Raw genomic sequence first — 17,652 nt, 5'->3', positions numbered from 1 at the left:
GTTAGGCCCTTCGACATTCTTCTTGAATTTGACTCAGATTGGTCCAGATTTGGATATAGCTGCCATATAGATCGATCTCTTGATTTTATGTTTTGGGGCCATAAAAGGCGCATTTATAGTCAGATGTCGCTAAAATTTAGGACAGGTAATGTTAGGCTCTTGTCATCTTCCTGGAATATGTCGCAGGTCGGTGCAGATTGGGATATAGCTGCTATATAGACCGATCCGCCGATTTAAGGTTTTTAGGCCATAAGTGGCGCATTTATTGTTCGATGTCGCTGAAATTTGGGACAGTGGGTTGTGTTGGGCCCCTCAGTCCAGATTTGGATATAGATGGATCTCTCGATTTAAAGTTTTGTGGCCATAAAAGGGCATTTATTGTTCGATGTCGCTGAAATTTGGGACCGTGAGTTGTATTAGGATCTTCGACATTTATCTGCTACTTGGCCCAATCGGTCCAGATTTGGATATAGCTACCATATAGACCGATATCTCGATTTTAAGTCTTTGTCCCATAAAAGGCGCATTTATAATCCGATTTGAGTGAAATTTGACACAGTGACTTATGTTAGGCTTTTCGATATCTGTGTCGTATATGGTTCAGATTGGTCTATTTTTAGATAAAGCTACTAAAATGATCAATCTTTTGTTATACACAATTGAGCAATGACTTGTACTTAGTAAAGGGTGATTTTTTGAGGTTAGGATTTTCATGCATTAGTATTTGACAGATCACGTGGGATTTCAGACATGGTGTCAAGAGAAAGATGCTCAGTATGCTTTGACATTTCATCATGAATAGACTTACTAACGAGCAACGCTTGCAAATCATTAAATTTTATTACCAAAATCAGTGTTCGGTTCGAAATGTGTTCAAATTTTGACAAATTTTGTTCAGCGATGAGGCTCATTTCTGGTTGAATGGCTACGTAAATAAGCAAAATTGCCGCATTTGGAGTGAAGAGCAACCAGAAGCCGTTCAAGAACTGCCCATGCATCCCGAAAAATGCACTGTTTGGTGTGGTTTGTACGCTGGTGGAATCATTGGACCGTATTTTTTCAAAGATGCTGTTGACGCAACGTTACGGTGAATGAACATATTTCGAACCGAACACTGATTTTGGTAATAAAATTCAATGATTTGCAAGCGTTGCTCGTTAGTAAGTCTATTCATGATGAAATGTCAAAGCATACTGAGCATCTTTCTCTTTGACACCATGTCTGAAATCCCACGTGATCTGTCAAATACTAATGCATGAAAATCCTAACCTCAAAAAAATCACCCTTTAGTATTTGGTCGAAATCGGAACATATTTCGATATAACTGCCAAGGGGCATAGGGTTTTACATTATTCACCGAATTTTTACGAAAGGTGGTTTACATATATACTCGAGGTAGTGGGTATCCAAAAGTTCAGCCCGGCCGAACTTAACGCCTTTTTACATTTTTGTTTTTTTTTGAAAAACTTTTCTATAACTCTTAAAAAACCAGTCATTATATTTCTAGAGTTATTTCTATCACAATTGCCAATCATATCTTCTGCTAAATACTACACTCAGTGAAATTTTTATTTTTCTCACATTTTTGTATGAATGAATGCAGACATGTGCCATCATTTTGAGTATTGTTGTAGGTGCAATGTCATGTAGACATTCAACTGAATTAAATTTAATTCTTGCCAACAGTGAAGTGAGATATCATTCGCCTTTTATGGAACATGATAAAAAATAAACTTGTGTTACCAATAATCTCACAGTTAAACTCAATTGTGTGCCAAATCATGCAGAAGAATAAATGTGTGACAGATTAAGAAGAAATTATGGGCGCGTGCTTGCCACAATATGGGTAGCAGATGGAAAAAAAAAACAAATTTTTTTTCCCAATTTTTGCAATATAATAAAATGCAAATGGCCGAGGGAGGCATTGTTTCAAATGAAAACGAATATTGCAGCTGGTGCATATGAAATTGTGCAACCATTGGATGTATTTTTGGATTATTTGATTAATCATTTATTGGAAAATTCATGTTCAACGATTAATTGAACAAGACCAAAGGAGGTTGTCAGTTGATCGATTATTCGATTCATATATCTAAAAAAAAGGTATGCCTTTTGAGATCTTATCCTTCAAATAGTTCTCATATATGTATGTCGATTTGCTTTGTAAGAGTGCAAAAGGATTTGGTTTATTTCATCTTCCTCTATGAACTAAAGCAACAAATTTTTATTCCAATCGTATGAAATTTTGTCCAAGTAAGGCCCAAATTGCATACCTTACGTCCCATAGCAGTTATATCGAAATATGTTCCGATTTGGACCAAATACTAATAAGTACAAGTCATTGCTCAATTGTGTATAACAAAATATTGGTCTTTTTAGAAGCTTTGTCTAAAAATAAACCGATCTGAACCATATACGACACGCATGTCGAAAAGCCCCACAAATTTCAGTGAAATTGGATTATAAATGAGCATTTTATGGGGCTAAGACTTTAAATCGAGATATCGGTCTACATGGCAGCTATATCCAAATCTGGACCGATTTGGGCCAAATTGTAAAAAAATGTCGGAGAGCCTAACAAAACTCACTGTCCCAAATTTCGGCGAAATCGGACAATAAATGCAAAATTTTATGGATCCAAAACTTTAAATCGAGAGATCGGTCTATATGGCAGCTATATCCAAATCTGTACCGTTCAGGACCAAATTGAAGAAAGGTATTGAAGGGCCTAAGACAACTCACTGTCCCAAATTTCAGCAAAATCGGATAATAAATGTGGGTTTTATGGGCCTAAGACCCAAAATCGGAGGATCGGTCTATATGGCAGCTATATCCAAATCTGAACCGATCTGTGCTATAATGCAGAAATATGTCAAGGAACTTAACATAACTCAATGTCCCAAATTTTAGCAAAATCGGATAATAAATGTAGCTTTTATGGCCCCAGGAACCTAAATCGGAGGATCGGCTCATATGGCAGCTATAACCAAATCTGCACCGATCTGGGCCAAATTAAAGAAGGATGTCGGAAAGTCTAACACAACTCATTGTCCCAAATTTCAGCAAAATCGGATAAAAAATGTGGTTTTTATGGGCCTAAGACCCTAAATCGGAGGATCGGTCTATATGGCAGCTATATACAAATCTCGACCGATCAGGGCAAAATTGACGATGGATGTCGAGGGGCTTAACACAACTCACTGTCCCAAATTTCGGCGAAATCGGACAATAAATGCAAAATTTTATGGATCCAAAACCTAAAATCGAGAGATCGGTGTATATGGCAGCTATATCCAAATCTGTACCGTTCAGGACCAAATTGGAGAAAGGTATTGAAAGGCCTACGACTGTCCCAATTTTCAGTGAAATCGGATAATAAATGTAGCTTTTATGGGCCTAAGACCCTAAATCGGCGGATCGGTCTATATGGGGGCTATATCAAGATATAGTCCGATTTAGCCCATCTTCGAACTAATCCTGCTTATGGACCAAAAAAAGAATCTGTGCAAAGTTTCAGCTTAATATCGCTATATATTTAAAGACTGTAGCGTGATTTCAACAGACAGACGGGCGGACATGTCTAGATCGTCTTAGATTTTTACGCTGATCAAGAATATATATACTGTATATATACCCCACTGCTGTGGTACAGGGTATTAAAACTTAGTGAATTAGTTTGTAACACCCAAAAAGGAAGAGAGATAGACCCATTCATAAGTATACCGATCGACTCAGAATCACCTTCTGATTCGAGTTAGCTATGTCCGTCTGTCTGTCTGTCCGTTCGTCTGTCTGTCCATATTAATTTGTGTACAAACTACAGGTCGCAATTTTCATCCGATCATCTTAAAATTTGGTATGGGCATGTTTTTCGGCCTAGAGACGAAGCCTATTGAAATTGAAAAAAATCGGTTTAGATTTGGGTATAGCTTCCATATATATGTTCGTCCGATTTGCAGTAATAATGCAATAAAATGGTCAGTTAATAACCGATTGTCTTGAAATTTGGTAGAAAGGATTTTCTTATAGCTCTCGATATTACTGGTGAATTTCATAGAAATCGGTTCAGATTTGGATATAGCTGTCATATATGTATATCGCCCGATTTTCACTCCTAGACCCACTGCAAGCTCATTTATAGACCAATCTTCCCAAAATTTTTGTACAACGCTTTGAGTTTGAACGAAATCGGTTCAGATTTAGATATAGCTCCCATCTCCCGCCATTTGTCAACCGTAGTTATTACATTTCGAACATATTTGCTTTGCTCGAAATTTTATACAGTAATTTTAATAACTTATCTGAATACATTGCCGAGGTCCATCAAAATTGTGTATTTTAAGGGTAGGTGTAGGGTATTATAAGGCACCGCCCGACTTTTGCCTTTCCTTACCGGTTGAAAATAGGATAAGGGGAGGGTCCGCCCGTTAAAGTTTCGGTTTAGATCTACTTCATTCTCTTGGTTTTGGCGGTGAATTGGAGTTGTCAAACCTTTTGTCACGAAAGTGGATATCAGATCCATGCTCCACTCCCAAAAACCACAATGGAGCTACATATTGCTATAGTCGGTATATATGTATGGTTTTGCGGGGAGTTTATAAGGTGAGAAGTCTATGAAACACTGGACCATGAAATATATATCAAATTCTAGGCCCAAATTTTGCCATAATCCACAAAAATGTCCAGTTTGAGGGGTATGTAGGGTGGGGTGGCCACCGACACACTTAGCCCTGAAAAAATTTCAGCGTTGTGCTCTACTCTCAAATTTCTTTTATTTGAGCCCCAATTGCCATTGGTTCCGGGGGAGTTTATGGGGTGAGTAGTCTCACCCCAAAGACTTGGTGTCAAAATTGGATATAAAATTTGATGTTTCTATGAAATACCTTTTCTTTATAGCCATAGTAGGCAAAAATGGCCGGTTTGATGGGAATTAAGGGGGCGGACCGAAATATTGTCAGCATCGTGCAAGAGCACGATTTTGTTTGAGCCCCATGATGTCAAGTATATTGAAGGTGACAATCAAGATATTCAGGGCTACGGGTTTCGTTCAGATCCATACTTCTTCACTTTGTTTTTATACCCACCTCCGTAGGAAAGGGAGTATATTTATTTAGTCATTGCGTTTGCAACACATGGAAATATCAATTTCCGACCCTTCAAAGTATATATATTTCGGATCGTCGTAAGACGATTTTATGATCTCCGTGTGTCTGTCCGTCTATCCGTCGGTCCGTCCGTCTGTTGTAAACACTCTACAGCCTTCAAAAATTAAGATTTGGCCCAGATACGTCTTTTGATGCATGCTGGTTTAGTTCTTGAACCGGCCAAATCGGACCATATTTGGTAATAGCTGCTATATAGACCGATTTTCCGATAAAGGGTCTAATGCCCATAAATGCTTCATTTTCCATCCGTTTTCGTTGAAATTTGAAACTGTCAGTAGTATCCAACTTCCCAACATCTGACTCAAATATAGTCCATATCGGACTATATTTATATATAGCTGCTTGGACAATCCTGTCCTTAACATTTGATTTTATATTTTGTTTTTTGTTTTGAATACTTGAATTTAATTGTACCATTGAATTATAATTGAATTAAATTGTTAAATTGTACTTCCCAACTCTGATTGTAATAGAATGCTAAAAGGCATGTCAGTTTGTACTAAAGGAATGATATGGAATTAGAACATTCCTGACTACATGCCCTTTTTAGAAACTTACCATCAAACACTTGGTCATCAGCGTTCGATCGGTAAGGTTTGAAGATTCTAACTCCTCTTTTCATCTCTTTCCCTAGCGTAACATCTACCTAACCCACTAACCCTATTTAAATAAACTTACATATTATAACGTTTTACTGAAACCAAACTTGTGTTTTGCTTTTTACTCCTTTGCGGTGTTGCTGTGGGTATTCTATTTCTTTGCTTGTTATTCCCCAACTCTGAGGAATAACAAGCTGCTACATACAGTCCACTCATCTACGACCTTCGCTTTACATCATATATTTGGAATCCCCCCCCCCCCAAAGCTATTCATGGTCCTCCGCAGCCGTTCACTGGAAACTGCAAGAAAAACTCACACACACAACAGAAGGTAAAACCAAACCAAAATCCCAAAGTTCCCATGTTAGTTGTGTGAAGCACCGGTAAGTGCAAAACCATTTTTTGTTCTCTTGAAGAAAAAACATTTGCAAACAACCGCGAAAAAAATCGTACAGAAAACAGGAAAATCGAACTAATTATCATAAAAAGTGCTCAAAATTTCAAAAATTCCATAAATTTGAAAAATCTGTGATAAAATGTGATAAAAGATAACAAAGAAAAAAAAAAAAAAAAGTCAGTTTGTAATGCAAAGTTGTTGTTTTCGTCGTTTCGACATTAAAAATTGTTAATTTTCGTTAGTTTGAAAGTTGAAAATGGTCAAATTAAAAGCCTAAAAAGCCAAAAAAAAATTGACATAATAACTGCCAAAAACCAATCAAAATTCGTTTGTTTGCAAATGTTCGTTTGTGTGCCAATAAAATTATACACTCAACAAAAAAATCTGCAGAAAATTCAAGAAAAAGTGCAAAGTGCAAAGTGCAAAATTTTTTCGGTTGAAAGGGTGTTTGAAAAATCCATAATTTTTGCTATAACGGTAAAAAAAAAACGGTGAAAATAACGGTCGAACACGTGCCCAAAAATCCGAAAGAATCGTCTTATATACATATAGATACAAATACATAAGGTGCACTTATGTACAGGAAAGGCAATAAAGAAGAAGAAACCCAGTCTGTAATCCAAATAGATAGAAGAAGAAAAGCCCATGTAAAAAAAAGAACCGTTTTTGTTTAAAAGAAATTCAAAAAAAAAAAAGGAGAAAATAAAATTTTTTTTTTCGTTGTGCATGGAGGCTAATATAATACAACAAAAAGGTATTTAAAAAAAAAAAAAAAGAAAAAAATTTTTTTCCTCAAATTCATCTCATCATATTCATTTCATCCTCATCATAAATCATCCCCCATTTTCCTTTTGTCATCATTTGTTAAAATAAAAAAAAAAAAAAAAAAAAAAAAAAAAAAAAAATTATTTAAAATCGTAATTTACAAAAATTTTCCTGAATTATTGCACTATCATCATTAAAATTGCACTGCCCCTTAATCATCTTCAGTTTATTGCACTTTACTCATTTATCATATTGCACACAAACATTATCATTATTTTCCCATAAAATTATATTTCCACTAAAATATTAAAACAAATCAATACAACAACATACACTACAATTTAAAATCATTTCCCATAAACATATCGCTTAAATTTTGCAATTAACTAAGCTACCCATCAAATTGCATTGTATCAAAAAGCATTTTTTTTCGAGTGTACATGATCACCTAATAAGAAAAAGAAAATCAATTCCAACCAACATCAATTGTGATGAAAAAGGGCCAAAGCAATGTATGCCTATTTGAATATACAAACGAACGTACATACATAAAGTGATCGGTGTACAACGAAAGCCAATGTCTGGCCGCTAACAGCAACGAAAAAAAAAAAATAAAGCAGAGTTCTTGTATGTAAATATACACGTGTGTGTGTATACTTGAATGTTCATCGACGGCCACTGCCTGGCCCTAGAAGCAACGAAAAGAAAACAAAACGAAGTAGAAGCATATATGGTTATACACGCGTGTGTGTATACATAAATACTCATCGACACTCAGTCAAAGCTCGCAGCCTTATCCACTGGCAGAGACAAAGAACACACGGCAATAGCAATAAGCGAGGCTGGAAATACAGCCTATGAACATACGTATGATCACAGTACACTGGAAAAAATTGTTGGTAATTTTTTTTAAAGGAAAAGTACAACGTATAATATTGGAAAATTTTTATGTTGATTTGTTTTAACAGCTCCATCACAAACATACAAAACCACATACATTTATTCATCGTTAACAACAAGTAAATATCGAAATTGAACAGACAAAGAGTTAGAATCAAATATATAAATCGTTATATCGTTCGAAATTTTAAATAACAACGTTGTGGCTACACAGAGAATCAACTATTGATGTTTGCATCTACAGTAAAACACACCTAGACATGATATGCAAATCATATGCCCATGAATAAGAAAGAAAAGCATTGATAATTTTCTCAAATGAATTGAAACCCCGTCTCTTGATACAAAATTATTTGGTTTGTTTTTAATATTGTGCTGGCTTTTCGCATCGCTTTTATTGATTTCAATATAATTTTTTCCGGAAAGATAAAAAAAATTAAAATTTTACAACAACTTTTCTTGAGAATAATGCTCGAACAGTGAAAGTTTATGCCGAACATTTAGACTTTGTCAACATAAAATATATTTTCATCGGTCTTAACAAAAAACAATTAAAATTGTCAACTGTTGCATAAAATCCCTAATCAATTAAAATTGATTTTTTTGTCGGAATTAACATTTTCATAGTTTCGCCGAAATTATAGAAAAGCTATTATTTCTCAATAACTCCAACAGCTCTTATTAAATTTTAATGTAAAATAAAAAATTTTTGTGTTCGATAATATAATCATTAAACTCGACTCGTATTATTTTTCACGTGTACCGGTGTCCCTAACAAAACGAAAATATCCAAACCTACTTCATCAACATATGTACGTATATATGCAGGAGTCGCCCAACGAAAGGGAAAAAATAGTCAAAGCAAATTCGTCAACATAGGTACGTGTGTATATACATCCATTTGTACACGCAGTCATCGTAACAGCATATCATTCCCCCACTCGCATGAGCAGCGACGGTCGTAGGCAACAGCGGTGATCATTTGCGAATAGAGAAACAGCAAACTGCATAAGGTCAATGCCCTTTCATAGTCAAATATATTTACATGAAGAAAGAATTTAGAAATCATATGGTACAGCACCAGGCCAACATATTAAGACCAAAACAATTCATTTGAGAAAAATAAAAGTTAAGGGAAAAAAAGCCAACATATTGTCAACAGTGTATCTTTACAACGAGCCCAACGGAACCCCTCTTTTCACAAACAAGTGTTTTGATGATTAGAGATTGAAATATGTTTTAATATAAAGCGTTTTTTATTGGAAAATTGTGGAAATTAAAACACAATTCTTCCGTTCTACGACAATAAACAAAATTTATTCAACGAAAGCGAGCTGTTGGAATATTGTGAAGAAGCAACACAACGATTCCATTCTACGAAAAATAAATTTAAATATTTTAGCGTTATAAGGAAAATTGTGAAACGTAAGCACAATTGTTCCCATCATCAAACAAATAAATAAAATAAAACTATTATAAATGAAAATTACAACTTCATAAAATAACAAACACCATAAAACACATCTTTATTTTCATCATTTTAAAACTAACAACACACATTTCTGAACTAACACAAAACATTGGTCCGCATTTGATACAATTTGCTATCAAATGGAAATACATTTTTTTGGGAATCTCTAATTTATCTGCAGACAAGAATATTTCGACTTGGGACCCTTTGACGTTTTTCGATTCGATTTGGATATTCGCGTCGATTTCTTTTCCCGTCGATCTCTTGCTCTATTGGAAGCTTCATTCCCAATCGGAAGTCACATGATTTTTCGAGGAAATTTCTCTTCGTTTGACTGGATTTCTACAAAAATTCGTACTCAATAAGAATTTTTTTTTTTTTGTCGTTTATTGGGACTTTTTCAGAGAAATTCTTACTCGAACGAAATTCTGCTATTTCACTGCATTTTACTACGATAATTCTTACTCCAGCAGAATTTCACTACTTTTTATCGTACCTTTCCCAAGAATTCTTGCTCGATAGGAGTTTATAGCCCTTTATTGGATTTCCACGAGAGTTCTTGCAGCGGAGGGTTTGGCTGCCTTTTATGAATTTTTTATCTCAGGAATTCTCAGTGACTGGGATTTCGATTCTTCCACTTTTGATGGAGAGATTCTACGAAGGCCTAACGTTTTCAAATCTCGACAACTCTTGTGGTTTTGAAATTGTAAGGTACATATTTGGCAATTCGTTGCATTCCCGCTAGTCACTTACAATTTTCAGGATCAAACCTTTGCATAGAAGAAGGGATCTGTTCTTCCATTTGCTCCTGGTAATTCTGTACCTCACAGAATTTTCGCAATCCATTGCATCACCCCGATCGGCCCACATTCTTCGACTTTGCATTCTGCTTTGAGTGAGACTATTTTTACATTGATTGTTGGCATTTGTAAGTTGTATTTTTTTGGCAATTCGTAGCATTCCCGCTCTGCAGCTTACATTTCCTGATCGCTCTACATTTTGATTGCACTTACAATTAAAATAACAGTTTCTCATTCAACGGATCACATCACGCTTGGGGTTCAAAAGCCATACAGATTCGCGCGAAGATCTTTTTTTGGTGAACCTACGAGATATCGATTCTTCTTCTAGCTGACTCCATCCATATCATATTTGTCATTGTCGTACAGTTCTGTTCTCCCCTTTTTTCGAGATGAGTCTGACGACTAAAGGTGCTAAGACCGGCACAGGGGACACTGGATGTATGGATACCAATCCGACATCGGGGTCTACTGACCACAGTAATTCCACCGGAATTACAGGTGGTGCATCTATGGAGACTTCCCTCAACAACGATAAATTTTTGTTCGATTGTGATCACTTGATCTCATTTTGTACACAATTTGAACAAAGTGACATTTCTGACCAAACCGACTCGGTTTTGGAGGTGAAACTAGAGGACTTGGAGAGCCGTTGGCAAAGGCTACAGGCAACTTATGAAGGTGTTATGCTGTCTCCAAGGTCTTCGAACACCAGGGACTTCAGGGAAAATGCGAAGATAAATTTCAACGCCAGTTCTGAGGCGTATTACACAGCCAGATCTCAAATTCTGGATATTCTCAGAATAGCTAGCGGGAATACTAGACAGTCTACGAGACACAGTCTTATCCCCAGTTATATACCACAACAGCAATATATTCCTCAAAACACGTCTCTGGAAGTCTCAAACAGCTGCATTAAGGTACCGCCTTGTGACACTGAGATTTTCAAAGGAGGCTACGAGGAATGGCCGTCATTCCGTGATATGTTCACGGCAGTCTATGTTAACCACCCCAAGTTAACGAAAGCTCAGAAACTTTACCATTTGCGGAATAAAACCAGAGGTGCCGCTGGTGCAATCGTCAAAAGGTACACCTTATGTGACGAGAATTTCGACATAGCATGGAGTGCTCTGAAATCCCGCTACGAAAACAAGCGTGTGCTTGTTGACAATCAACTGAAGATGCTTTTTAATATTCCTACAGCAACAGTAGAGAATAGTGATTCCATTCAGAGAATCCAATCGGCAGTAAATGATTGTCTGTGTACTCTCAAGACACTTGACGTTGACGTCGAAAGTTGGGATCCGATTTTGGTATCTGGTATCGACGAAATTACCAGATGAAACTCTTTCTCTTTGGGAACAATCTTTGAAATCCCACCGAGATTTACCGACATGGAACCAACTTGACGAGTTCCTCATAAACAGATTCGAGGTTGTAGAACGCATCACCAGCATTAAGTCTACGAAACAACAGAATAACATCCCGTCTCAAAATTCTGCCAAGACTCAGTCACCAAATAACTCATCTGCCAAAATTCAAACGTATCACTCCCAAGAGAAACTAAATTCGTCATGTCCTGTTTGTGTTTCCAAACATTCAATTAGGACTTGCCCAGATTTTCGCAAATTTACAGCACAACAGCGTATAGACTTTGTCTACAAGAATAAAATTTGCAATAATTGTTTGGCTTCAAACCATCTAAAAGCAAGTTGTAAAAGCAAAAATACATGCATTATTTGTCACAAAGCACATCACAGTCTTCTCCATCTTAGGAAAACCACTGATAACAACAATAATGTCTCTCAACCACAAACTTCCGAGACGAAGTCAAGTGACGCAGAACCAAATTATCAGTCACAAGACGATATTCCTTCTACATCAAGACAAAATCGTCCTTCCGGTGTTCAAGCAAATTTTGCCTCAAACAACGATATGATTCTTCTAAGGACAGCTTTAGTCCAAATTGAACATCAGGGAGAATTATTCACTGTTAGAGCCCTAATAGACCCGGGTTCTCAACGAACATTTATCTCAAAACGAATTCAGAATATATTACAAATTCCCACTACTAAAGCCCAATTCGAAATTTTCGGTATTGGAGAACAAACTCAGATCTCTGACAAAGAATGTCAATTAGTGGTGGTATCCGAAAAACACGATGTACGTTTCACTATTTCAGCAATTGTGCTGCCAAAATTAACCAGACGTTTACCGTCTTACTCATTCAAAATACCACATCCTTCAGATTTAGAAGATCTCGATCTGGCGGATCCCCATTTTAATAAATCAGCCCAAATTGATTTAGTTCTTGGCAATGATTCCGAACGTTTCATCAATATTGAAGGAATCAAGAAGAATATTTGTGGTGACACTTCAGCATACAATACTATATTCGGTTGGGTGCTCAGTGGCCCAATGCGAGCTGAAACTGTATTCTCTTTCTCTGTGAACGTTCTCAAACCAGAAGAACCCGCAATAAGCGATCTTCTCAGGAAGTTTTGGGAACAGGAAGAAATACCCTCGTCTCCTCTCGTCTCAGATTCTGATGCGTTCTGTGAAGAATTCTACAGGAAAACTACAACTCGAATATCGGACGGTCGTTATATGGTGAGGTTACCGTTCAAAGACGAATTCTCATACTCTTTGTATTTAGGATCGTCTAGATTCTTGGCTCTTGCTCAGTATAATCGTATGGAGCAAAATCTTTCGAAAGAACCCGAATTAGAATCTCAATACAACGCTGTTTTAGGCGAATATCTGACTCTTAATCACATGGAAGAAACGTCTTCTCGTGAGATATCCATGGAGGGTAAATTTAACTCTTTTTATTTACCCCATCACGCCGTTGTACGCCCTGAGCACAAGTCGACGAAAGTCCGAGTTGTTTTCAACGCTTCTCGAAGGACAAAGTCTGGCTACTCATTGAATGATGTACTTCACGTAGGACCCACATTGCAGTCTGATTTGACTTCTGTGCTTCTCAATTGGAGGAAGTACCGATACGTTTTCTGTGGAGACATCCAGAAAATGTACAGACAAATTCTTGTTCATCCCCACGACAGACCATACCAGCGGATATTGTTTAAACCCGAAGCGAATGGTCCGGTTAAGGACTATCAACTTAGGACCGTCACTTTTGGCGTAAATTGCGCTCCGTTTCTCGCTATACGTACACTGTTACAACTGGCGTCAGATTCAGAACACGATTATCCTCATGTCGCAGGTATTCTCAGACGAGAAACCTATGTCGACGATATATTGTCCGGAGGCTTCTCTGTGGACGAAGCGGTCCAAGCCCAGAAGGACCTGCTTGTGGTTTTGAAACAAGCAGGATTTCCCCTTAGGAAGTTTATTGCCAACGATAATCAGCTACTGGCTCATCTCTCACCTGAGGATCTTTACGATTCTGAATTTTTACGCTTCCAGGAGTCAAGTTCAGCTAAGACGCTGGGAATCAAATGGAACGCTTTAACTGACACTTTTGGTTATTCCGTCAAACCCGTTGAGTCAAGTCATGAAATGACGAAACGCAAAATTCTCTCTGCAATTGCCCAGCTATTTGATCCCGCTGGTTGGATCACACCTATTATTATTAGGGCCAAGATTCTTATGCAACAACTGTGGTTAGAAGGACTTGAATGGGACGACTTTCTCGGCAGGGATTCTCAGCTTGCGTGGGATGCAATTGTCTCCGATCTATATCACGTGGAGAGCCTTTCTATACCCAGATGGATTAGATTTGTCCCTGACGACGTCATAGAAATCCATGGATTTTCAGACGCTTCACAAGCTGCATACTGCGCTTGCGTTTATATGCGATGTCAGAACGAGAAGTCTGTGGTTTTCTCTAATCTTCTGGTCGCCAAAAGCAAGGTTGCGCCTCTTAAGCCTGTTTGTCTCCCACGGCTGGAGCTGAATGGTGCATACCTCCTTGCCAAGTTGGTCGATTATGTTTTATCTACATGCGACTACGAGATCAGCAGCATAACTCTATGGACGGACTCTTCGATAGTACTCGGCTGGCTTTCAAAGCCGCCTTGGTCTTGGGAGACATATGTTGCTAATCGAACCTCAAAGATTCACGATCTTGTCCCTAATGGTGTTTGGCGTCACGTCCCGACGCATGATAATCCTGCCGATCTTGGCACGAGGGGATGTACACCTCAGTATTTGAATATGAACCCTCTATGGTTCAATGGCCCATGTTGGCTGACTCAACCAAGTTCGTCATGGCCAAGGAACAATCCCTTGGAGTCGCCGGAGTTGGGAAGGCGTTCGAAGGTACAGACATTTCACGAGACGAATGAAGAATCCGACATATTGCAGAGGTTTTCTTCTTATACTCGGTCTCTAAGGGTGGTCTCTTATATTTTTCGATTCTACGGCAACTGTCTTAGTAGATATCGCTCTACCGAGAAGAATACTTCGTTATATCTTTCGCATAAGGAAGTGAAATTTGCTAAGATTCGCCTAATTTCACTGTCTCAAAGGAAATTTTATCATGATGAATACGACCTGTTAGGCAAGTCCGAGGCAATAAGCGAGAGAAGTTCACTAAAGGTGTTGAATCCATTTCTGGATCGCGAAGGGGTCATGCGAGTTGATGGACGACTGGCTGATTCTTCTCTTCCATATAATGAGAGACATCCCGTGATCTTACCCGGAAATTCCCGATTATGCCACTTGTACCTACTCCATTTACATCATTTCCTGGCTCATGCCGATTGCACACTTATGTGCAGAATGGTCCAAACGGAGTTTTATATTTCTAGACTCAAGCCTAGGGTAAAGGGCGTCATACACAGATGCAGGACGTGCATCATTTTTAAGCATAGACCATGTGCTCAGATCATGGCTCCACTACCTCCTTCGAGATGCGCTCTGACTCCTCCTTTTCACATTACTGGAGTCGATTTTGCAGGGCCTTTCGAGCTTAAAAGCTCTACTTTACGCCGCTCCCCCATGGTAAAGGGATATGCTTCCGTTTTCGTCTGTTTCGCGACGAAAGCAATACACTTAGAGCCATGTTCCGAGCTCTCTTCTGCAGCATTTGAGGCTGCATTCACACGATTCGTCGGAAGGCGGGGGCTACCCCAGAGGGTAGTTTCCGATAATGGTAGAAATTTCGTCGGCGCCAGCCGAAAAATGCTAAGAGAATTCATGACTTTCGTGAAGACTTCAGCAGACGATATAGCCGAGAAGTACTCCAGTCATGGCTTCGAATGGCAGTTTATTCCTCCCTACGCACCGCATATGGGCGGATTGTGGGAATCCGCAGTGAAGAGCTTTAAGCACCATTTTAAGAGAATTACTGGGGCTCACCGATTCACTTTCGAGCAGTTTGCTACTCTTCTTGCCCGTATTGAGGGAATTCTCAACTCCAGACCCATATCAGCGATTTCTGCTGATCCGAGTGATTTGACGGCTTTGACACCCGGCCACTTTATTAAGGGGTCCCCTATCATGGCATTTCCTGAGCAGGATTCACAGAGGTTGTCCCTGGTCAACAGATGGACAAAACTCAAAGCCCTTCATCACCAATTCGCTATAAGGTGGAGGGAAGATTATCTTAAGGCACTCCATAAGAGATATAAGTGGAAGGGTTCGGATCGGAACTTGAAGATAGGCGATTTGGTCGTGGTCATGGATGACCTGCTACCTCCTAACGACTGGCGTTTAGGGAGAATAATCCGGACTCATCCAGGATCCGACGACAATACTCGAGTCGCGGATATACGGATATCGTCTGGTACAATAACTCGTCCCATAGTCAAACTTTGTTATTTACCTCTCTTGGACCAAGATCCATTAGACTCATCACTATCATAATCTTCCTCCCATTCATACTCGCCTTAAATAACACTAACATCACCGCTTAAATCCACATCTAACCCTCATCTAACCCCACATTTCACCTCATTTCATTGGCTTCTTCTAATCCGTAAAAACCTTACTTACCTTCTTCATTTCCAGAAAAAAAAATGGGCTCAAAGCAAATGAATCTCAACAAGATTTATGAGTGCGCCATCTGTTTGGAGAGGCACTCGCTCCGCTACTGCCGAATCTTCTGCGGCATGACGGTGGCAGATAGGAGGGTGACCGTCCGTAACCACAAATATTGTATGAACTGCCTGGCCCGGAGTCACGAGGTGGAGGACTGCCACTCAGCCGCCACCTGTCGAAAATGCGGCTACCAGCACCATACGATGCTGCACCCACAAATTCCGGTGCCTCCTACCGCCCTCACACCAGCATATGTAAGCCCCAAAGTTGCCAACCGCTACACGAAGAAAGCGACGACTGAAGCCACCCCCAGACGCAAGAAGTTGAGGACAAGAAGCCAACGACCAGAAATCAAGCCGTCTGAGCTGCTGCAGAAACAGCTGCTCGCTGAGGCGCTGAAATGTGTGGCAACAGTTATCTGCGAAGATGTTGCGTAGATGCAAGGCCGGCGGCATGGACAATCCTGTCCTTAACATTTGATTTTATATTTTGTTTTTTGTTTTGAATACTTGAATTTAATTGTACCATTGAATTATAATTGAATTAAATTGTTAAATTGTACTTCCCAACTCTGATTGTAATAGAATGCTAAAAGGCATGTCAGTTTGTACTAAAGGAATGATATGGAATTAGAACATTCCTGACTACATGCCCTTTTTAGAAACTTACCATCAAACACTTGGTCATCAGCGTTCGATCGGTAAGGTTTGAAGATTCTAACTCCTCTTTTCATCTCTTTCCCTAGCGTAACATCTACCTAACCCACTAACCCTATTTAAATAAACTTACATATTATAACGTTTTACTGAAACCAAACTTGTGTTTTGCTTTTTACTCCTTTGCGGTGTTGCTGTGGGTATTCTATTTCTTTGCTTGTTATTCCCCAACTCTGAGGAATAACAAGCTGCTACATACAGTCCACTCATCTACGACCTTCGCTTTACATCATATATTTGGAATCCCCCCCCCCCAAAGCTATTCACTGCTATATAGACCGATCTGCCGATAAAGGGTCTGAAGTCCATAAAAGCATTATTTTTTAAACGATTTCGCTGAAATTTGAGACAGTGAGTAGTTTTATGCCTCCCAACATAGGACCCAAATATGATTCAGATCGGACTATATTTAGATATAGCTGCCATATAGACCGATCTGCCGATAAAGGGTATGAAGCCCATAAAAGCTTTATTTATTACCCGATTTCGCTGGAATTTGAAACAGTGAGTTATTTTAAGCCTCCCAACATCTGACCTAAATATAGTTCAGATCGGACTATATTTAGGTATAGCCGCCATATAGATCGATCTCCCGATAAAGGATCTGAAACCCATAAAAGATTTATTTTTTATCCGATTTCGCTGAAATTTAAAACAGTGAGTTATTTTAAGCCTCCCAACATCTGTCCTAAATGTAGTTCAGATCGGACTATATTTAGGTAAAGCCGCCATATAGACCGATCTCCCGATAATGGGTCTGAAGCCCATAAAAGCTTTATTTTCTAACCGATTTCGCTGAAATTTGAGACAGTGAGTAGTTTTATGCCTTCCAA

At 38.6% G+C, this 17,652-nt stretch overlaps 1 protein-coding gene across 2 annotated transcripts; it reads left to right on the top strand.

Moving 5' to 3' along the window:
• Positions 1–5,514: 5,514 nt before the first annotated feature.
• On the top strand, positions 5,515–16,919 carry LOC131998406 (uncharacterized). 2 transcript variants are annotated; one of them, XM_059370698.1, is made up of 3 exons: positions 5,515–6,147; positions 6,552–6,915; positions 16,074–16,919. In XM_059370698.1, exons 2-3 carry the CDS (start codon positions 6,888–6,890, stop codon positions 16,538–16,540), a joined length of 495 nt encoding a protein of 164 aa, XP_059226681.1. In that variant the 5' UTR covers positions 5,515–6,147; positions 6,552–6,887; the 3' UTR covers positions 16,541–16,919. The 2 variants fall into 2 exon arrangements, with proteins under 2 accessions (XP_059226681.1, XP_059226680.1); XM_059370697.1 differs by having other exon boundaries at positions 5,515–6,915.
• Positions 16,920–17,652: the final 733 nt, after the last annotated feature.

The sequence above is a fragment of the Stomoxys calcitrans genome, unplaced genomic scaffold (assembly GCF_963082655.1).
Source record: "Stomoxys calcitrans unplaced genomic scaffold, idStoCalc2.1 SCAFFOLD_93, whole genome shotgun sequence".
In the NCBI taxonomy this organism is placed as follows: domain Eukaryota; kingdom Metazoa; phylum Arthropoda; class Insecta; order Diptera; family Muscidae; genus Stomoxys; species Stomoxys calcitrans.
The sequence above is the reverse complement of the archived record's forward strand: the minus strand, read 5'-3'. Positions and strand labels throughout refer to the sequence as shown.

Excerpts from the sequence above, each read along its gene's own strand:
- LOC131998406 (XM_059370698.1), top strand. The coding sequence starts at position 6,888 with ATGGAGGCTAATATAATACAACAAAAAG. Across the intron at positions 6,916-16,073 it reads TAATATAATACAACAAAAAG|AAAAAAAAATGGGCTCAAAG; the intron begins GTATTTAAAAAA and ends CTTCATTTCCAG.